General features: G+C 42.2%; 1 protein-coding gene across 10 annotated transcripts in view; it reads left to right on the top strand.

Annotated features, from left to right (window-relative positions):
• LOC109409965 (lateral signaling target protein 2 homolog) overlaps positions 1–12,258 on the top strand; it is a 490,530-nt gene extending 478,272 nt beyond the window's left edge. For all 10 annotated transcript variants that reach the window (XM_062853793.1, XM_029869950.2, XM_062853792.1 and 7 more), the window contains 2 exons: positions 1,775–2,196; positions 10,001–12,258. In XM_062853793.1, coding sequence (XP_062709777.1) covers positions 1,775–2,196; positions 10,001–11,147 — 1,569 coding nt within the window. In that variant the 3' untranslated portion in view covers positions 11,148–12,258. The remainder of the gene's footprint in view (positions 1–1,774; positions 2,197–10,000) is intronic.
• The last annotated feature ends 11,156 nt before the right edge of the window (positions 12,259–23,414 follow it).

The following is a 23,414-nucleotide window of genomic DNA, read 5'->3' as shown; positions in this document are numbered from 1 at the left end:
GTAAGCCTGTAAACCATCTGCTGTTTTGTGAAGTTCAATCAGATGGCGGCGGCGGCGATAACACACTGACGCTGAACTGACCGGTACGCAGCGCGGTGCATTTGCCAAAAAAAAAAGCGCTGACGTATGATCCACCAAAGCCCAAGCCCAACTGACCGAGTGATAGTGAACTACATTTTTTTACCGATCCACTCGAGCGTGTTTTTGTTTTTGAGTGATTTTCTCCACACTTTTTCGCTTTGGTCCGATGTGCAGCGCTTCATCAATCGCAACGGACACGAATCTTGTTCTAAAATTCGTAATGAAAGGTTACGATCAGACAGGGACTGTCAGTTGTCAGTGGTGATCCTCAATATGAACTTCTTTCTCTACCTCGAAGGGATCGTAACATTACGATCCGATACGAATACCACCATGTGTTTTGTTTTTGGCGGATGCATTCCCAATCCGACATTTGCTGCTTTGCGTTTCAGGCGGGTATACAAATGCTGTGGCGATAATGTCCATGTCGTCTGCAAAGCACACAAATTGACCGGATTTCGTGAAAATCGCACCCTGTGTGTTGAGCGCGACTCGTCGCATCACACCTTGCAGTCAGGGCGATGCTGAAGAGTAGGCATGAGAGTCCGTCACCTTCTCACAGTCCCCGTCGAGATTCGATTGAACCGGATAGTCCACCCGAAACCCTTACGCAAATTTGTAAGTTCACCGTTTCTTGTTGCTTTCATCAGTTCCGTCAGCTTCCCAGGACAGTCGTCGGCATTTCTGGAGGATTTGTCGTACAATGAAGATCTGGTCCGTTGTCGACTGGCCATCGATAAAGCCCAAGGGGACGGCAACCTATTTTTTCACTATAAAGTTTGACAGGTTGGATTGTGCCTCCTTACGTGGAGCATAAATTTATGCTCCAGCCAAAATATTCACCAACACAGTCGTGAAAGGGCCTGTCCATAAACTACGTAGACTCTTAGGGGGGACGGGGGGTCTGGCCAAAGTCTACGCTCCATACAAATTTCGAAAATTTTGTATCAAGAAAAGTCTACGGAGGGCGAGGGGGGGTTCTGAGATGGCCCAAAATGAGTCTACGTAGTTTATGGACAGCGCCAAATTTGAATGTTTACCTTTTTTACGAGGGATATCGGTGCAAAACGCTTACATCATATTAGATCTCAAAAAAGTGTTGATCACGAAAAAGCGGCATTCATTGATAATTTTCAATTTCAGAGTGTCGATATTTAGGTAAAATTCCTACTGAGAGTGAGATTTGCTTGTGAAAAGACACACAACACCACTTTTCGCAAACTTTGTTCGCCAAAGTGCGTTTTTCCTTATTTCCTCCCGCTGCTGTATTGAGTAAATGTTGGTATTAGTGAGCACTGGTTGCGCATGATAAGCGGCAACAAAATCAGATCACCGTAGCACCCCCGTGATAAAGCCGGCTCGTTAACGAGCTTGCCATCATCAGGCAACGCTATCGCGATAATCTGCGCCTATGCTGATATCCGATTGCTTTAGTCGCTCTAGGTTGTACTCGTGGCGGTCGTCGGTATCGCACACTGTTGTTGACGGAGAGTTCTGGGCGCAGGTTGACCATCACCAGGCCCACTATCAAAGCCACTACGATGGGTCCTTATATCGATAACGTCGGAGACGTGTCGTCCGTCAATTGAAACGTGGTAGATTAGGGACTCCTTCTCCTTCTTGCTTAAAATGTTCGCACTAACACTAGCCAAAATACTTCAGGTAACTAACGAACTCTTTTGTAACTCTCCAGGTCGACTCCAGCCGCCAGATGTACCGCGCCGTGATGGAAGAAGTCGTCCGTTACCTGGACCGGTGCCACCGAAGTCTGGACGCACTACAGCCAACCGTCATCAACCGCTCAAAAAGTGTCCTCCAGGTATCGAAAGTGCATACCAGCAGCACCGGAAGCAACAACAACAGCATCAACCACGATTCGGACAGTAGCAGTGCCAGCAGTCCCCGGGCCCGCAGCAGTACCAATCTGAGCGATGTGCAAAAATCCTATACCAAAAAGCAGCTGGAACTGTTGAGCCATCATCACCACCATCAACAGCAACAACAACTGCAGTCGCATCCTTCCACCAGTTCGGGCACCGCCACACCACTGCTGGACGAGGATTGTGCCCCGCCTTCACCTGCCAGCTCGTACAGCACTTTTCGAGATTTTACGTGGTGAGTATCCAAGTTTTATTATAGCAACACTTATTCTAATTGGTTTTATAAAAATCCTAGCCAAGCGCAATCATTGTAGTTTTGAGGTTCGCTTTAAGTTTACTTGAGATTACACAAGTTTTCTGTTAATCTCGGGTAGTCATCTTTTTGGTTCTTTGTGTAAATGCAGCTGATATGGCAAAACTGGAGTTGCAACTACAATTGATTTGTCTTTATTTAAGAGACTTTCAGCTCTTGGCTAGCAACTACAAGTGGTCGTCAATCAAGTTCAAGTAAAAACTTCAATTTCTTCATATTATAAAAAAAAATGATGATTGAGATAGTGTTGATGCTCCAATTGGTAGATAATAACAACTTGAAAATCAAGATAACAAATTTGTTTCCTAAATGATTTGATATAAATAGATTTTTCAAATTCTGGTAGAAAAACTCCTGCTTGTTCCAAGCAGAGTTTTCAAAACAATCTGCAGAAGTACCATCACAATGTAGTAGGAGGACCCCCTATCTTGTCGCCCAGCATGCAACGGATCTTCCCACCACCCGTAGCTGGGCCGTGGTATGGTTGTGGACATCAACCACACCATCCAAGCGACGAACGGCCACCTCGTAAACAAAACGATCCGCTAATTTATAGGTTGCACGTGTTAATTATGGTACACACAAACAGCTGACGACGAGCTGCTGCTACCGGCTGCGGCTGCCTAATACATCGAACGCATTGGACGGGTTGGATGCATCGAAAACAAAACAGAGAAAAACACGCAGCATCCCAATGGCAATGCTATGTTGATCGTTCGACAGTTTGGTTGTTGCGGCCGTAGATCCAGATTATTGCCGGCTAGTCTGTTCGCACGGGATCTACAAAGCGAGGGAGACATAAAAAAGTGAGAAGAATTCACTTTTAAATGGACGATGGCTTTCTTGTTGTTCAAATTGCTTTTCTTCCCGACTATAGATTTTTTGTGTAACGTTGGATTTAACGGTCTCACTTCACATACTCTACATTGCACCCAACACTTCATACAACTAACAATTGCATAGACACGCGTCGTTGCAGTAGTATCCACTGTCTACAATGGACGAGTGAATGCATCATCATCCCCTTTCCCCAATTTGATAGATATTATTTTTTGAAATAATCCCATAACCTTTCATAAAATCAACCCAGATGTAAGATATACAAAGGAAATGCATTTTTCTTTGACGCGAATATCTTTTGATTCGATTCCCGAAAGACGATGCCGCCACGTCGTGGAATTCGTTCAGCCACACACCATACAAAACGCATCGCATCATTATCAGCACCTCAGCGTGCATCGGAGCATCACACGTGGCAATAAAAAATACGGATTAGTGTCAATCGGACAAATTTCGGTTGTTTAGCGTTTAAGACTGGCAACCAACCGGATTGAACTATTTTCAGTTTAGATTCAGTGAATTAGTTCGCGATCCGCTATGGTTTGGGGTGATCGTTTGTTGTCGTCTACTTTTAGAAATGTTTACATGTGGTTTGTTGGGGCTTAGAAGCTATGTGTGAAGGATGCTCACAGAGATACTAAATATGAATTTCCATTCATTGAGTAAAAGCGGTCCCAGTTGGTTTTCTTTGGGTTTCTATAGCTTTCAATTGAATTTGATCCGGATTGATAATCGAACTTGAAACGTAATTCAGGAGATCCTCACCTCTTTTATTAATATTTGTACTGCTCCATATAGTATGATGGGCATATATATAAATACACTAACGATTGTCTGTCATTTTAATTTTAGAGTAATATGCAGAAAATTTTCCTAATAGGTCATGTAGTTAACACCTTAAGAATACAAATAATACCAACTTTGTTACCATTTGATGCAAAAGATAGAAAATCGAGATCTTTAAACCAAAGGCTAAAAAATGGAAGTTGCACAAAACGGTCATGAAATATAAGACAGTGGAATATTAAAAAAAATCACAAATGAAACATTTCTTTACCAACATTATGGAAATTGCTGTATCGAAAAGAAAAGATGTTTCTCATTGGCCATTTTGAAGGACTATCATTAAAATCCTTCATAATGTAAAAAATAGTAGGAAAATTTTGAACTACACTTGTTGAAACAAACGTTGAACAAACTAATACCTCAAAACTGTTTATTACAGTCGCTTTGATAGTATGACAAGCTTTGCCAGCTGAAGGATAGGAAGATCTGTAAAAAAAAACTTAGTCGTAATGAAATGTGTTCATAAACGCTAAAAACGCTTGATCTTATCAAAAGGCTATGGAAACGGCCTCATGGTTTTTTTTTCAGGTTTTGATGATGGCATTTCTTAGGCAAGCTATAGGGGTAGCGAATGTGATAATTTATGGAATTTAGTAAAAAAAAATAGTTTTGAAAACACCCTTGTGCAAATGAAAATTTTGTCATGAAGTAAATAATTAAAGATTTCGATTGTTTTTCAAAATGTCATGACAGTTTACATGAAATGTAAAAAAAGTGGAATGCAATATACTGTATTCTGAAAACAATTGGTTAAAATCATCAAAACACATCTTTTGATTAGATAAACAAGGTGTATTTATAATTTCTGAGACAGTTTATATGGAAAGAAAATCTTATATACCTACCTGCAGAAAAAGTTACTGTAAAACCCGTTTCGGGGTTTTGAACGGGCATTTCTATTTTATAAAATGTTAATTTTAATAATCTCACCAGGTATATGAGAACTCACGTTTTTCTCACAGTATATGGAATTTTCGTTCCACAGTGACTTTTCTTGTTTTGATGAAACCTTTCAGATAATTAGGTTTAGTGTTCATGGAATGAACCGAACGTGCCCATTCTTCTTTACGACCAACGATGGAGGCACATCATCAACGTCTCCTGAAAAATATGCTGAAGCAATGCATACCTCAGTTTTTCCCTGGATTGTTGGGAGCTCCTTTTTAATCGCGGCAATGTCTTTGGTAATAAACTCAGTGATTGGGACAAGTTTTGTTCTGCTACTTACTAAAGTGGCTGTTTTTATATTAGACTAACTTTCGTCGTGCAAGATTCTACAATTTTGCGAAGAGCAGCCCATTACTCTTCCATTTTTTACCCAGAGATCTTGAATTAATGCCACGTCTAACTGTTCTCTTTTGGTGAAGATTTATTTGAATAATTATCATGGTACTCATTTTTTACAATTTTATTTATAATTCATTTAACAAATAAGTAACATACTACATATAACACCATAACACCGTTCAACACTAGTTCGCGTTATAGGATTAGAATAAAAAGAACAGGGGTTTGGGACCCCAGAAGTGCCATAGTGAAAGAATTTTTGAAAAATAGTAGAGCAGGACTGCACAGTTTATGAACGAAGTTTGTATGGAGAACTTTGGGTGTTCAATTGATATACGCATTAGAACGTGCCGGATATACTTCAAGATAAACCATTAAATAGAGCGCAATTTGCCCGAACTGGCAATTCAACAACATCGACTCTTCTTTCGTTATTAAATAAAATAGAAAAAAAAAATAACAGTAAGAAATTATTATTGGCAACCTTTCTAGATGCTGAAGGCGCGTATGACAACGCTAGCTTTGCATCGATGAAAAGAGCCATGAGTAAACGTAATTTTTCAAGAAGTTTAACCAATTGGATAGAAGAAATGCTGTCATAAAGGGACATATCAGCATATTGAGGAGATTCAGTTGTAAAGGTAACAGCTATACAAGGCTGTCCTCAAGGGGGAGTAATATCTTCCCTACTCTGGTCCCTGGTTGTTGATGATCTTTTAACAAAACTACAGCATCAAGGTTTTGAAGTTGTTGGATTTGTGGATGACATTGTTGTCATTGTCCGTGGTAAATTCGATAATACTATTTCTAACCGAATGCAAGAAGCATTGAGATTTACTTTAGCTTAGTGCAAAAATGAAGGGTTGATTATCAATCCCTCAAAAACAACGATTGTTGTACCTTTCACTAGGAGACGAAAAATCTCTATATGTATCAGAACTGAAGCTAGGAGATGTCAAACTATTTTTATCTCTAGACGTCAATTTTTTAAGAGTTGTACTAGATAGTAAACTCTGCTGTAATAAACATGTGGAAGAACAGTTATGAAAAGCTAGAAATGCTTTCTGGGGCTGTAAAAGCCATTGTGAAACGCTTTATTACTTATGCTTCTATTATTTGGAGGGATAAGACCAAACAAGTTACTACTCAAACAAAATTAAACAAGCTACAAAGGCTTGCAACATCTTCACTACTGGGGCAATGCATAGCACCCCATCAAACGCTTTGGATATAATGCTAAATCTTCTGCCATTGCATGATTGTATTCAAATAAAAGTGTTCTAAGTATGAGATGGTCCTTAAATCTCAATGATTACAGTCTTAGGGGACATATGAGCATACTAAAGATTTTCGAAATCAACTGACGGGCTGATATAGTTGGCCCTGGTGTCAACGCTTCATTGCCACTGGGAAGATGGACTATAGTCTTCCAGGCTGAAGTGCATGCTATTTTGGAATGTGCCGACATATGCCTTAAAAGGCGCTATAGAAATGCTTATATTTGTATATGTTCGGATAGCAAAGCAGCGTTGAACGCTTTAAAGTCCAAAGTGCATACCTCGAAACTAGTCTTGGAGTGCTCGAAGCTACTGCAGCAATTGTCCTGTCGTAAAAAGGTTAATCTGTATTGGATTCCTGGACATCGCGGAATAAAAGGAAATGAAAAAGCTGATCAGTTGGCAAAACAAGGATCATCCACTCAGTTCATAGGGCCGAAGCCATTTTTTTTATTAGCTCCAAGTGCCTTAAAAATGAAATTCACGATTTTAGACGAGATGAAAATTAAGCGAACATGAACATAACTGATTCTCGTCAATCTAAGCGATTCAATACACCAGACTAACATACTAAGGCTACTTAATCTGAAGAAAAAAAATATGACCTAAGCACTTACACCGGACTACTGGCCACTGCCCTTGCAAACACTATTTGAAATTGATTGGAAAATTGCTAGAAGATAAATGTCGCTTTTGTTAATGAGAGACTGAAACCTCTGAGCATTTATTGTGCGAGTATGTTGCACTTTATCACAAGCGCTGCAGATTTCTCAGGAAATTTCGCTGCAAGATGCCTCAGGAAATTTGGGCTTCTCATCCCAAACATGTACTAAGTTTCATACGAAATGCGGTACCTGATTGGGACAAACGGCATTTGCTGTGAAGTTAGTCACTCCAGATAGTGTCGGTTCTTTTCAGTACGACAAAAAAAATTAAGAGGATGACGCCACAATAGATCAAATTAATGGACGCAGTAGCATTATGTCCCCAACACGGAAAAAACCTTTACTCGCGGAAGTTCTTGGGGGTCATACATCAGGGATGTCATGTATACAGATTTATCTGTATTATACAGATTTTTGAGTATCCGTACAGCATTCAAAATAGTGATCGCCCTGAAGTTCTCACATTCCAAATGGTCGCCTTTCTTGTGAATGGGGCAGATTATCCCTTCCTTCCACTCCTCCGGTAGCTGTTCGGTTTCCCAAATCCTGACCGGTGCAGACAGATGGCCAACTTTTCTGGGCCCATCTTGATGAGTTCAGCTGAGATACCATCCTTACCAGATGTTTTGTTGGTTTTGAGCTGATGTATGGCATCCTTAACTTCCTTCAGCGTGGGAGTTGGTTCATATCCGTCCTCCGCTGCACTGGTGTCGTCGTTTCCTCCGTTGCCGTGGTCTCCCGTGCCAACGATCTCCACGCCATTCAAGTGCTCGTCGAAGTACTGCTTCCACCTTTCGAACACCTCACGTCTGTCCGTCAAAAGGCTTCCATCCTTATCCCTGCATATTTCGTGCTCGTAGCACGAAGCCGTTACAGGATGCGTTGGGCTACTGTAGAACTTCCGTGTTTCATGGGAACGGCACAGCAGTTCCATTTCTTCGCACTCCGCTTCTTCCAGGCGGCGCTTTTTCTCCCAAAAGAGGCGGGTCTGCTGTTTCCGTTACTGATTGTAACGTTCCACGTTCTGTAGGGTCCCTTGCTGCAGTATTACCACCTGTGCTGCGTTCTTCTCCTCCAAAATCGCTCTACACTCCTCGTCAAACCATTCATTTCGTCGACTCCTTTTTACGTACCCGATGATGCGCTCGGATGCGTCGTTGATGGCTGCTTTTACTGTTCTTCAGCAATCCTCTAGACGAGCCACGCCGCCCGAGCTCGTCATCGTCTGGCAACGCTGCCTCGAGATTTTTCGCGTGTGCTGAGGCTACATCCGGTTGCATCAGTCGCTCAAAGTTGTACCGTGGCAGTCGCCGGTACCGTACATTGTTGATGTCGGAAAGTTTGACCATCACCATGCAATGGTAGGTTAGCGCCACGATATGTCCTGACGTCGATCACGTCGGAGATGTGCCGTCCGTCAATCATGACGTAGTCGATTTGCGTTTCCGTCTGCTTTGGTGATCTCTAGATGTAACCATAAGGGAGGCTGTGTTGGAAAAAGCTGCTATATATGGCCATGTTTTTGGAGGCAGCGAACTCAATGAGTCGTAGACCGTTTTTGTTCATCAGCTGGTAGGCGCTGGCGCTGAACTTTCCAATCGTCGGTCTGAATTCCTCCGCCTGACCTACCTGAGCGTTGAAGTCTCCTATGATGATCATGACGTCGTGGCTTGGGCGGCGACTATACTCGCGCTTTTTTTTTTTAATTGAAAGAAAATTTCCCCATAACGTTTAAAGCTCAAACGATTTCTCTAAACTGCTGAATGTAACTGCTTAACATTTTGCAATCCCTTATTTGTGTCACCATCTCCAAGCTCCCAGGCTATACGCAATCTCAGCAGTTATCTGCATCTCAAACTGCAACAAAGATGCACCAATCTGCGATGATGATCCTCATTTTTCGAACCAACAACACGCACAGTACGAAATCATAAATTACCTCGAAAAATTGTCGCCATTTACCGATCCCCTGCTTGCCCACCAACGGCTCAGCCATTAATCTGCGCATAAACACTTCGACTCGTGACGATCCAATTAAGTCATCATATGCCCGAATCAGCAGCACTGCACCGCTGCCCTGACTGCAGTCTCAGAGTGGACCAAGGTGACACTGATGTGGCCTGTGCCTATAAGGGCCCTCTGCCTCTGTCGCCGGTCAGCAACCATCCAACCAACGCAACGATACTCCAACGGTCGTTGATCTCGATATTTTATTATGGGCGGTAAAGCATCGAGGTCGTTAATTTGTTCGTGTGATGTAGGGTATCGCGTTACTTGGGCGGTGGCTTCTATATTCGTCTGTTTTCCACTATAACTCAGTCAATTTTGAACCAATTGACTTGAAATGTTGTACACGGGTAGATACTATACCTATCTCACTGCATTCCAAAAATTGTGTCAATTGGTTCAAATTTGACTGAGTTATAGTGGAAAACAGACGAAAATAGAAGCCACCGCCCAAGTGGCGCGATTCCCTACTCATTGGAAATCTGATACCTTCGCCGACTGTCGGTTAAGATTAGTCCAAGATGCTTATTTGATGCTAGGGATAGAACATTTTGCGTTGATTCTACGACGAATGGAGAATACCGTGCAGTTGGTTACTTCTTCCGGGTTTCTGGTGAACTTTACTGCAATCCAGGATTGAATTAGCATATAGGGACCGTCGATTAATGGCGTAGCAATTTAGGGGAAGTCAAGCACTAGAGCTATGTAGAATCTTCTTACCAATTAACCAATTCGTTGACCGAGCCTTTGGTCAATCTAGTTAATCGATCAACTAAACATATTCTTTCTCTTCCTCTATTCCAGGCGCCGTTCACCGAAACGCACCCAGACTCTGCCAATTTCCAGCGTCGAAGTTGATCCGGAGAAGCTGGCCCAGGAAGCGTTCCGGTTGCTGCGGACGGTGCAGAATCTGCTCAACACCCAGGAACCGACCCTGTCGCAGTCGTCCACCGCCCTCGATAGCCTTCTGTTGACATCGGCGGCCGGATCCGCCACGGGAAGTACCTCCACCCTCACAGGAATCGGCGGAGGAGCTGCGGTCGCAGGAGGATCAGGTGGAGGATCGTCAGCGGCTACGGTGCACCACCATCACCATCATCACCACATGCCAGGAGCGGTGGAAGCCATGTACGGCGGAGTGGTCAATGCCAGGAGTAATGTCGGCTTCAGTCGGAAGCTGAACATGAGAGGGAGTCGACTGTCGCTGAGGAGCAGTACGGATGACTCGGTGCATTCCACGTCGTCGTCGAACAAAACCGAAACCGATGAGGACAATACGGATAGGCCTTCGCCTCCGTTGGGCCATCACCTGCATCACCCGCTGGTTCATCAACATCAGAACGGAGGAGGCAGTAGCAGTAGTAGCAGTACCACCAGCAGCAATAGTGGCCATTTAATCAACCACCGTCACAGTGCAAACATCGACCGAATCAAGGAGATGATGATCTCCAGCTCGGCGGAAGATGAAAGTGGGTTCAGCTCGATGAACTCCTTCCAGGAGATTGGCCTTCCATTGATCAACTCAACTCTGCTGTCGTCGTCTTCCGCGGCGTCCAATTCGGCTGATTCCAACTCATCCGCCGCTTCCTCGACGGGTTCGGTATCCTTCGTATCGGACGAATCTTCCGACCTGCAGGAGAATACCGTAATCCCAATCAACGCCAATGCCACAACGATCGCCATAAACCCACCTTCATCGATGTCCTCTTCGTCGTCCAACTCTACCCTCACCAACACCAGCAAGCACCTCTCGGACAAGTTGGGCATCCCATCGTCCTCTCCGAAGGCACCGGAGATACCCGCCCGAGTAACGCAATCCCCCGCCTACGAACACCATAACCACTTCATCAACCACCGACGGTGGGACTCGGCACCGGTGGTGCCGCCGAAGTTGAAAATCCACGGCACCGATTCGGATGGGGGCGTCTCATCGCGGGTGCTGTGGGTGTAGCGGTGATAGAACTCGGCGGCTAACGCGGCATGCACCGTAGTAGCCGTGCCGTCGCCGCCTTCACTATCCTCGCATATGCGCTTGCTCCTTAATTTCGCTTGCTGTAAACTCACCCGAAAAATTAACTCCAGGAAGTAGGTCAGGATTTTCTCGTGGTTCCGCTCTGTGGGGTCCAAGTCACTGGATTCACTCACTCCACCACAAACCGTTCGTCACAGCAATGTTCACCAAACTAAATTCCTTGAGCATGTGACTTTCTTCGTATCGTACTGCAAAGTTGGCCCTTCCGTCAGTGTTACTTACATTTGTTTTAGCGTGTAATAATGACTGCTCAGAAGGGGGATAACGGTTGTGAAGCCTTTGCAATTCACTGTTTGATAAACTTTGTTTGTGACGAATGGAGATCGAGCTCATTAAAGGCGGATCTATCCAGTCTGACCCCTCCAGTCTTAACACTAAAACCTCTTTTTCATGTATTTATGAACTGTTGAAGTTCTTCCAATATGCGTTGTTTTGGATGTTGCCGAACGGTTGAGAGAAAAGATCAGTAAAATATTGCATTTATTTAAGGGAAGTACAGTAGTTGTACATCTTCCACATGACCACTCGGAAGCAAATCTGGAGTACGTCGGAGTGTCATTGTACATTTTACCACGAATCATATTTTATTACCAAAGCTAATAAACTCAAAACATGATAGTCGCGTGATAAGGTTTGTTGGAGCGTTTGTCGGCGGAAGAAAGTGTTTTTGCTCAAACGTGAAGCGTTTGTTCGGAAACGCTTCTCCTGCGCATCAGATTCGAGCAGATAACGGATGGGAATTTGCTTTAACGTCCAGAACTAATATTTTAATTGCAATAGACGATTAACTAATGAGCATTTATATTACTCGTGTACTTAATCTATAACATTACTATTATACTACATACTAAGATCACCATTATTATACTTTAGGCATCTTAAGTGTAAAACTACTACCCGTCGTAAGAGGAAACACCAATAGATTATTTTACACTATCGAACGCATCTTTGTATTGTACCGCTGTGAAGCGAATCGATTACATAAATTAACCTGTATCAAGTCGAATATCCTAACTACATACAACTATTATATTATGAATGTTTGTGATAATTTATTGAAAATGTTTTGAAAATCAGTTTATTCCTTTGAGAACCCCGTATTGAAAATGCCACTATTAGAAAATTTTAAGTTTCGAAACTGCAATACCGAGTTGTACAAATTTGTGTTTGCCGCTGCGGAAAGAGACAAGAAGAGAATAATCTTCCAAATAACCCGTAAATTTTCGAACCGTATTTTTATAAAAGCTACTTCTCGACCGCATTTTAAACTAACTTTAAAGCAGATAAAAGTTACTAGAACCACGAACCGGAAATAGCTATCACGCCCATTATCTATAGCAACCTATTTTACCACTAGAGCAGTTTACACAACTACTACACTACAATTCTTGCAAATAGAACCACTACTGCTGCAGTGAAACTTCTTCAGCTCTACCTACGTTAACGTTAAAATAATGTTATCACTTAGTACGGAAAAAATGCCAATCGGAAAATGCAGAAAAAAAAGCATTAATAAAATCGATTCATATAAACTGTGCGTTGCAATTTATTCCGGAGAAAGAAATTTCCATGCTTACAAAAGTTTCCGTTTGGACGTTATTTCCCAAAAAAAAATGTGACTTAACGACCGGAGCAGTATGGCTTCGAACGTTGTGATCCGGCCCCATCTGAGCCGATCTGATAGAATCTGCTTATTCTTTTATTGCTAACAATAGCTACTTAGTACGCATCTACGCATTTCAAGCATTTTAGGCGGCCAGGTCTTATTGTACCACGTTATTTGTTGGGGCTTGATCCACCGCCCACAACACGTAAAGGGGTAAGGCCTCCAGAAGAACAATCCTTGGGGGTAAGTACTTTCCTTTTGCTGTCCATCTCCGCGATCCAGAATTCAGGGGGATTTAGCTCTCCTAGAGCTTCCTGCTGGATCCTTCCAGCGTTCTCCGATTCCTTCCACAATCACATTAAGGTGAATATATAACGAAGCCACACCTCGAATTTTCGAGAGCACAAATCTGAAGAACCGAATGTCGGTTTGAGCTGAAAAGTTGATCGATTGGTTACTCGCTGGTGGTGAGCAATCGATCAACTTTTCAGCGCAAACCAACATTCGGTTTTTCAGACTTGTGCTCTCGAAAATTCGAGTTGTGGCTTCGTCATATATTCACCTTAAACAGTGAGATTTACGGTTACACTATTTATTGCACGCTCATACTACACAGAACTACATTTATTTAACTAGTCAAGTACTTTATTACAACATGTACATAATTTGTCTTAAATTAAAACCTTGGTGACCGTTCACCTGATAGTCTGAAATGACACTGAATCCTACAAAGCCAGGTTTCTTTCCGATCGATCCGCTTCGATCGTGTAATAATGACGTAATCATGCTGCTCTCTGCTCATTTCCTCAAAGGATCTCATTCTATACGAAAGTTGATCCATTGGTGTGTTTCAGGGTGGGTTAAAGGGTAACGCAGCTCCTAAACATTATTGATTCCACTTATTTTATTCAATTTTAATTTGCGAATCAAAAGAAGTGATCTCGTCTCGCACAACTCGCAGAATAAGCGCTATTGAGTGTGGTCATATCTTTGCTATCGCACGTTACCACTATGGAGTTGTCCATACGTACGTAGACTAATTTTTGACCATCTCAGATTTCCCCCTCCCCCTCGTAGACCTATGTTCATACAAAATTTTCAAATTTTGTATGGATCGAAGGCTTTGGTCAAACTACAAGCATCCCCCCGGCCCCTAATGGTGATAAGCACCAACGCGTCTTAGCCGCGATTTAATCTGGGATTTACCAAATCCGAGATTAAATTTGATACCCCGTTTGGTAAGCACCAAAGAGCTTCAAGCACAGAGAACAGACGTCTATCTTCGCTTTCTGCCTTGTGTAAAACTTTGTAACGGTCATGTCAGAGTATGTGGTTATGCTCCCGTTGCGCGGCGCTAGCGTCCCATCACTTACATTGTTGTGTTGTCATATTTGTTTCCAGTGCTCGCCGTTTTTGGCCGTTTGGCGCTCTTGTCGCTTTGTGGGCTAGTGTATTTTAACGATGAACACTGCCATCGTGGGGTCAAATCGACTTTATATGTAGGGCAGTCTCCGTTGGTGGCGTTGAGGTGCAGTTAAATCCTTTACACACGATTTCGACGTATTTTTGTTCGAGCTTAAACGTCTGTTCTCTGTGCTTCAAGAGAGGATTTAACAAAGAAAGCGCGCAGCCATTTTCTCTCTCGTGATTGTCCAGCTCGCGGAAATGTCAATTCAGTTAGCTTCAGCATTCAATCAGCTGGTGTTTATTTACTCTTTTTTTCGTGCAAAAAAAATGTTTGTTTCTCCTGCGTGATGGCCCATGATCGGTGGGCAGGAATTTCGCGATGAGCGTTGGATGCACAACGCAAACGTAATTTACCCAACGAGGATAAGTGGATACTATCAGACGCCCCACCGCTGTCAGTTTTCCAGTTCAAACAGAAAGCACCACATAACCCGCCCGGCGGCTGTGTGCGCAACACATTTCACCCGGGATTCCTCGAGAAGCTCTTTCCCAGATTTTTTTTCCATTGCTTCGGTGGATCATGCCAGAAATCTCTACACAAAATTCATTCCTAAATTCCTCCTTATTCACCAAGAGATTACAAAACTTGCCGTAAAATATTTTTGTGAAATTTCAACCAAAGTGCCTCAAGTGCATATTGCTTCAGGATTTTCTTTTGAAGTACGTAGCTCGAAACGTTCATCCATGATTATTTTCTTCAATTAGTTCAAGGATTCCTCAAATCAAAATTTCTGTAAGGTTTCTCTAGCAGAAACGCCTGTGGGTCAAAATTTCCGTTGAAATTACTTCAAAATATCCTCACGGAAGTACTAACACACATTCCTACGAGAACGCCTTCGGAAATTCGTCCACGAAATTCTCCTGGCATTCATAAAGGAATTTCTCAAGAAATTGCTCCAATAATCCTTACGGGAATCAATTCAAAAATGCTTAACTGAATTCCTACGAGAGAACCTCCAGAAAATCCTCTGGGAATTTTTGGAGGAATTTCGTCGGGAAACTAGACATTATTCCGAGAATTTCTGCAGGAGGTCCTCCGGTTATTCCTGAAAAAAAAAAACTCCGCGAGTTCCTTCTAAAACTTCGCCTGGAATTCCTTCAAAAATTCCATCGGCTATCCTTCCAGAGATTTATCCACGAATTCATCTGGAAATTATTCGAGAAATTTCACTGGCAATTTGTCCAGAAATTGCTTGGAGAACTACTCCATAAAATCCCCTGGAAATATCTCAACACATTACTCTGGGAAATCTTCGGTAGATTCTCTGGGAATTTCTGCGGGGATTCCTCCTGGATTTCCTTTGGAAATTCCTCCAGGAATTCCTTTAGGATTTCCTCCAAGAATTTCTCCGGAAATTCCTCCAGGGATTTCTTCGAGAATTCCTCTCGGAATTTCTTAAGAAATTCCTCCAAGAATTTATCCGAGATTTCCTCCAGCAATATCTTCGGGAATATTCCTCCAGGAATTCCTTCAGGGATTCTTCCAGGAACTCTTCCGGTAATTTCTCCAGGAATTGCTTCGGGGATTCCTCCAAGAATTTCTTCGGAAATTCCTCCAGGAATTTATTTGGGAATTCCTCCATGAATTCCTTCGGGAATCCACCAGGAATTTCTTCGGACATTCCTCCAGGAGTTTCTTTGGAGATTCCTCCAGGATTTTCTTCGGGAATTCCTCCAGCAAATCCTTTGGAATTTTTTTCAGGAAATTTTTCGGGAATTCCTCCAGTAATTTCCTTAGAAATTCCTCCAAGAATTGCTTAGGGAATTACTCCGGGTTGAATTCCTCTAGGAATTTCTTCGGAAATTCCTCCAGGAATATCTTCGGGATTTTTTCCAGAAATTTTTTCGGGAATATTCTTGCAGTGATTTCTCCAGGAATTCCTCCTTGAATTTCTTTGGAAATTCCTCTGGGGATTCCTCCAGGAATTTGTTTCGGAATTCCTCCAATTTTTTTTTTCGGGATATCCTCCGGTGATTTCTCTAGGACTTCCTTCAAGGATCACTCCAAGAATTTCTTCAGAAATTCTTCCAGGAATTTCTTCGGGAATTCCTCCAGGAATTTCTTCGGGAATTCCTCCAGGAATTACTACGAGGATATCTTCAGGAATTTCTTTAGGAATTCCTTTGGAAATTTCCTCGGAAATGACTGCATGAATTTCCTTGGGAATCCCTCCAAGAATTGCTTAGGGGATTCTCCAGGATTATGTTCAGGAATATTCCTCCAGGAATTCCTGCGGGGTTACGGAAATTTGTTCGGGGATTCCTCCAGGAATTCTTCCGGTGATTTCTCCAGGATTTTTTTCGGGGATTCCTCCGAGAATTTCCTCGGAAATTCCATCAGGAATTTCTTCGGAAATTCCTTCAGGAATTTCTTCGGAAATTCCTTCAGGAATTTCTTCGGAAATTCCTTCAGGAATTTCTTCGGAAATTCCTTCAGGAATTTCTTTGGGGATTCCTCCAGGATTTTTTTCGGGAATTCGTCCAGGAATATCTACGGACATTTCTCCAGGAATTGCTTCGAAGTTTATTCCAGGAATTCCTTTAAGAATTTCTTCGGGAATTCCTCCAGGAATTGCTTCGGAAATTGCTCCAGGAATTTCTCCGGAAACTCCTTCAGGATTTTTTTTGGGGATTTCTCCAGGATTTTCTTCGGGGATTCCTCCAGGAATTTCTTCAGACATTTCTCCAGGATTTGCGTCGGGGTTTCTTCCAGGAATTCCTTCGGAGATTCCTCCAGGAATTTCTTCGGAGATTCCTCCAGGAATTACTTTACGGATTCTTCCAGGAATTCCTTCGGAAATTCCTCCAGAAATTCTTCTAAAAATTCTTAGGAGGAACCCTTCAGAAATTTATTCGGGAATTCCACCATATTTTTTCCGGGCGTTCCTCAGGAAGTTCTTCCATAAATTTGATCGGAAATTCTTCATGAAATATCTCAAGAAATTTCATTGGATATACATCCAGAAATTCCTCCGATAATACCTTCTGAAAATCCTCTGGGAATTCCTCTAGGATTTTCTCTTGAAATTCACTTCAAATTTCCTCCGGGAATTCCTTCAAAAATTCTGCCATGTATTCCTCAAGAAAGTCCTCGAGGAATTCACCCAAAAACTCTTCTGGAAACTGTTCCAGATTTTTTTCAGAAATTCTTCCGGGAATTTGTCCTGAAATTCCTCCTGAAATTCCTCAGAGAGTTTCTCCAGAAATTCCTACGGGAATTCGTCCAGAAAGTCCTTAAGAAAATTCTCATGAAATTCTTCTGATATTCCTCCGAGAATTATAGAGAATCCAGATATGCTTCCTCAGTGAAATTTCATAAAACTTCGGCAAAGATCCTCAAAAAATGTCTTCAAAAATGCATAAGAAATTTCCACATGCATTACTTAACGAATTCTTCAAGTACATCAGAACATCCTCAAGGCTTTCCTTTAGGGACTACTCAAAAAAATTTTGCAGCGGTTACTTAAGAATTTTCATCGGAATTTCTTGAGTAATTTCCTCAGAGAATTCTCAAGGAATCCTCAAAAAATTCCCTCAGTGATGGCTTCTGGAGGAATCATCAAAGGAATATTTGGAGGAACCCTCAAATTCCTGGAGGACACCCCGAAGCAAATCCTGGAGGAATTCCCGAAGCAATTCCTGAAGGAATTTCCGAAACAAAACCTGGAGGAATTCCCAAAGCCATTCCCGAGGTAATTCTTTGTGGAATTCCTGAAGAAATTCCTGGAGGAATTTCCGAACAAAAAAATCCTGGAGGAACTTCCGAACAAAAAAATCCTGGAGGAATTTCCAATAAAAATCCTGGAGAAATTGCCGAATAATTTCTTGGAGGAATTCCCGAAGGAAGTCCTGGAGGAATCTTCCCGAAGGAATTTACGAAAGCATTTTTGTAGGAATTCCCGAAGAAATTCTTGGAGGAGTCCTTGAAGGAAATCCTGGAGGAGTCCCCGAATCAAATCCTGGTGGAATCCCCGAAGGAATTTCTGGACGAATTCCCGAGGAAATTCCTGGAAGAATTTCCGAAGAAATTACTGGAGGAATCCCCAGGAAATTCTTGGGAGGAGTCCCTGGGGGAATTCCTGGAGGAATCCCTGGAGGGATTCCTGGAGGAATTCCTGGAGGAATTCCTGAAGGAATCCCTGGAGGAATTCCTGGAGGAATCCCTGGAGGAATTCCTGGAGGAATCCCTGGAGGAATTCCTGGAGGAATCCCTGGAGGAATTCCTGGAGGAATCCCTGGAGGAATTCCTGGAGGAATCCCTGGAGGAATTCCTGGAGGAATCCCTGGAGGAATTCCTGGAGGAATCCCTGGAGGAATTCCTGGAGGAATCCCTGGAGGAATTCCTGGAGGAATCCCTGGAGGAATTCCTGGAGGAATCCCTGGAGGAATCCCTGGAGGAATCCCTGGAGGAATCCCTGGAGGAATTCCTGGAGGAATCCCTGGAGGAATTCCAGGAGGAATCCTTGGAGGAATTCCTGGAGGAATCCCTGGAGGTATTCCTGGAGGATCCCTGATGGAATTTCTGTAGGAATCCCTGAAGGAATTCCTGTAGGAATCCCTGAAGGAATTCCTGTAGGAATCCCTGAAGGAATTCCTGTAGGAATCCCTGAAGGAATTCCTGTAGGAATCCCTGAAGGAATTCCTGTAGGAATCCCTGAAGGAATTCCTGTAGGAATCCCTGAAGGAATCCCTGTAGGAATCCCTGAAGGAATTCCTGTAGGAATCCCTGAAGGAATTCCTGTAGGAATCCCTGAAGGAATTCCTGTAGGAATCCCTGAAGGAATTCCTGTAGGAATCCCTGAAGGAATTCCTGTAGGAATCCCTGAAGGAATTCCTGTAGGAATCCCTGAAGGAATTCCTGTAGGAATCCCTGAAGGAATCCCTGTAGGAATCCCTGAAGGAATTCCTGTAGGAATCCCTGAAGGAATTCCTGTAGGAATCCCTGAAGGAATTCCTGTAGGAATCCCTGAAGGAATTCCTGTAGGAATTCCTGGAGCAATCCCTGGAGGAATTCCTGATGCAATCCCTGAAGAAATACCTAGAGCAATCTCTGAAGAATTCCTGTAGGAATCCCTGAAGGAATTCCTGTAGGAATCCCTGAAGGAATTCCTGTAGGAATCCCTGAAGGAATTCCTGTAGGAATCCCTGAAGGAATTCCTGTAGGAATCCCTGAAGGAATTCCTGTAGGAATCCCTGAAGGAATCCCTGTAGGAATCCCTGAAGGAATTCCTGTAGGAATCCCTGAAGGAATCCCTGTAGGAATCCCTGAAGGAATTCCTGGAGGAATCCCTGAAGGAATTCCTGTTGGAATCCCTGAAGGAATTCCTGTAGGAATCCCTGAAGGAATTCCTGTAGGAATCCCTGAAGGAATTCCTGTAGGAATCCCTGAAGGAATTCCTGTAGGAATTCCTGGAGCAATCCCTGGAGGAATTCCTGATGCAATCCCTGAAGAAATACCTAGAGCAATCTCTGAAGAAATTTCTGGAGGAATCCCTGAAGGAATACCTCGAGGAATCCCTGGAGAAAATCCTTGAGCAATCCCTGATGGAATTTCTCGAGGAATCCCTGAAAGAATTCCTGGAGAAATCCCTAAAACAATTCCTGGAGGAATCCCTAAAGCAAATCCTGGAGGAATTCCTGAAGCAATTCCTGGAGGAATCCCTGAAGGAATTCTTGGAAGAATCCCTGAAGGAATTCCTGGAGGAATCCCTGAAGGAATTCCTGGAGGAATCCCTGAAGGAATTCCAGGAGGCATCTCTGAAGGAATTCCTGGAGGAATCCCTGAAGAAAATTTTGAAGGAATCGCTGGATGAATTTCCGGAGGAATCCCTGAAGGAATTGCTGGAGGAATCCCTGAAGGGATTCCTGGAGGCATCCCTGAAGGAATTTCTGGAGGAATCCCTAAGCAACTCCCGAAAGAAAACCCTTAAGGATCTCTTGGAGGATTTCCTGAAAAAAAAAATCCTGGAAGAGTCCCTGAAAGAATTGCTGGCGGATTCCCTGAAAAAAATCCTGGAGGCATCTCCAAAGGAATTACTGGAAGAATCCCCGAATGAGTTCGTGGAGGAATCCCCGAATAAATTCCTGGAAAAACCCCCAAAATCCAAAATGTACGTGGAGAAATCCCAGTAAAAAATTATATGAATTCTTGGAAACATCCCAGACGGAATTCTTGAAAGCAATCCGAGTAGGAACTTTTGTAGGTGTTTCTGCAAAAAAAAAATAAGAAAGAAGTCATAGAGAAAACATTGCAGGAATTTTCAATGGAACCCCCGAAGGAATTTCTGGAAGAATCTCCGAAGAAATTTCTCGAGAAATCTATGGAAAAAATCCTGAAGGAATCTCCGACGAAATTTCTGGAGGTATCCCCGAAGTTATAGTTGGAGAATTCTTGAAAGTATTCTTGGAGGTATTCCCGAAGGACTCCTCGGGGGGAGTCCTAGATAAATTCCTCAAAGAATGTTTGATAAAATTCCTTACGGATTTTGCAAAGGATTTCTTAGAAGCATCTTTGAAAAAATCAGAGAAATTCTTAAAACTTTTCCTGGAGATCTCCTAGAAAGTATTACTACGAAGAATCCTTGAAGGTACTCGCAGATAAAGATAAACAAAAACAAAACCATGAAGGAATCTTCTAAAAATCCCTAGAAGCATCTGCGAAGCAATCCCTGGAGGCATCGCTGAAGCAATTCCCGGAATAATTGCTACAGGAATTTGCGAGGGAATCCCGGAGAATCAAAAAAAAATCTTTTTATAATCCACGACAAAATTCCCAAATGTGTTCTTGAAGAAAATCATGAAAAAAAAAAATCTGGAGTTTCTGAGGGAATTCCTGGGAGAATCCCCCTAAAAAATCCTGCGAGAATCCGCGAAGGTATTTCTGGAGGCATCTTCAAAAAAACACGACGGCAATTCATAGAAATCCTGGAGGCATCCCCGAAAAAAATCACTGATTCACTGGTTGATTTTTTACTAGAAGCAGGCTTTGTTCCAGTGGGTAGGTTAAGCCAAGAATAAGAAGCAAAAGCCTCTCCTGCAAGCCGCAGATGGAGATCTCCATGCCGATGTTCCAATTCTGTGGCGGGAACATACACAAGTTTCGTTCCGTTGCTCCGTCAATTCAAGCGGTAAATGATAGTGAAATTCAGTAACATTCCAACGTTGCCACAAGTCCAGTTGGATTTCCTCCGAAAAATACTGTTTTACTATTAAAAAGTAATTTTAACTTTACGCCCGCCACAAAAACTCCAGTTTGTTCTACAGTTTGTTTTGATTATTATGCTCTGACGTTTTCCCAACATAATTGCGTAGCAGGCGTGCTCCGCATGCAGCCAGTTCTTGTAAATCCGAGATTTATTTTTAATGCGCCGAAATCGGCGCACTAAAGTTAAATCTCAGATTAAAATCAAGGATAATACCGTGTGGTGCTTGAGAAAATCGAGGATAATACGTGATTGGCGTCTAGGACGCTGTGGAGCTTACCGCCATAAGTGTCATTGATAGTGGACACCCGGACCGTCCAACCTAATATCACAGCTAATTGGTGATTTGATGTTGCATGAAGAAGAAGAAGAAGAACGATGGTGTTTAGAAAAAAATCCTATCCCTACAACACAGGGAAAGATTTTGAATTGCCTCTATAAAATCTAAAACAAAATCTAATTAAAAACGGTTTGTTGTACGGTGTTAGACTTTGGACGGACTACATATTGAACGCATAAATTTGAATTTAATTTTTTTTTTCTTGATAAGGTACTTAATTTGTAGTCCGTTCAAAGTCTAACACCGTACATCAAACCGTTTTTAATTAGATTTTGTTTTAGATTTTATAGAGGCATTATAAAAACTTCCCCTGTGTTGTAGGGATAGGATTTTTTCAAAACACCATCGTTCTTCTTCTTCTTCTTCATGCAACAACAAATCACCAATATGCTTGTATGTAATTATTACTGTGTAATTCTTCATCAGACGTATCAATTTCAAGTGCCTTTCTAGGCAAGCAAAGCGGACAACAATGCAGCAAGATTGGAACAAATATTGTAGAATTCTCCATCGGAAATGTTTGTACCAGAACAGGACCCTTTAGAAAAAAGGAGGGCTTTTTCAGAGAGAAAAACCCTCAATAAAAAAAAATATTCAATACGTTTACCTATGTCTTACCAATTTATCTGAGAGTTGTATCAAGGTATTTAAAACATCCTCATTAAAGTCTTAAATGCTACTGCCGAATGATTATTTCACGGCTGAAAGTGAACGGTGTCGCTCAATAACAAACGTATAACAGTTACAGCGGTACCGCCTTGTTTATCTATTTCGATGTGGCCTCGAATGCAGCAATGAGTAATGCATAACAAACGCTTAGTGGGAGCGCCATCTTTGATTTCAACATAAAACTTTTTTGTAAACCATAGAAAATATTCACCCTGAACATGTGTTAGAATTTCTATGAAATCGAATAGTGGATTAGTGTTTTGAATAGCTTTTATTGGATGTAGAATATTTCTTTGGTTGGAGTTCTTTTGAATTATCACTAGTGGTAATGAGCCATAGAAGAATATATTTTGATTTTTTTATAAGATTATCTCATACTCTGGGTTGATTTTTTTATGGTGTTGCAAACGCTTAACTTAATTCCACGGTAAAGCAACTCTGCTGGAAACGGATTAATTTTAACACGTTCCCAGGGAAAGTACCGAGTGACTGGATCAAACAATGCACTCAGCGAAATAAACTACCGAAATTCATCAAAATACCTTATGAAATTTAGCCATAACTGTAAAGTATGGATGCCATAAAAATACCTTATGAAAATTGAACATGCTTATTATGACCTAAGATAAACTTATGAAAAGAGCAGAAAAAATCACAAAATGATGCAGACTGGAATCGATCCATGAACGTCGAGATCACTGAGCTCGTGCCCAACCCACGCGGCTATCGACGCTTGAGAATATCGTGTTGCTAAATGTGTATAAAAGCCAAACTGTGAGTCGATTCTGCATCATAGACCGACCTTATGAAAATCGTTCTAGCCGTTATGAATTGTTTAAAGGCCATTTCATAAGTTAGACCTTATGATAATCTTAGGTTTATTTGCCTGAGTGTGAAGTAAA

The sequence above is a fragment of the Aedes albopictus genome, chromosome 2 (genome assembly GCF_035046485.1).
Source record: "Aedes albopictus strain Foshan chromosome 2, AalbF5, whole genome shotgun sequence".
Taxonomy (NCBI): Eukaryota; Metazoa; Arthropoda; class Insecta; order Diptera; family Culicidae; genus Aedes; species Aedes albopictus.
Note: the sequence above shows the minus strand (reverse complement) of the source record. Positions and strands in the feature narration are given on the sequence as shown.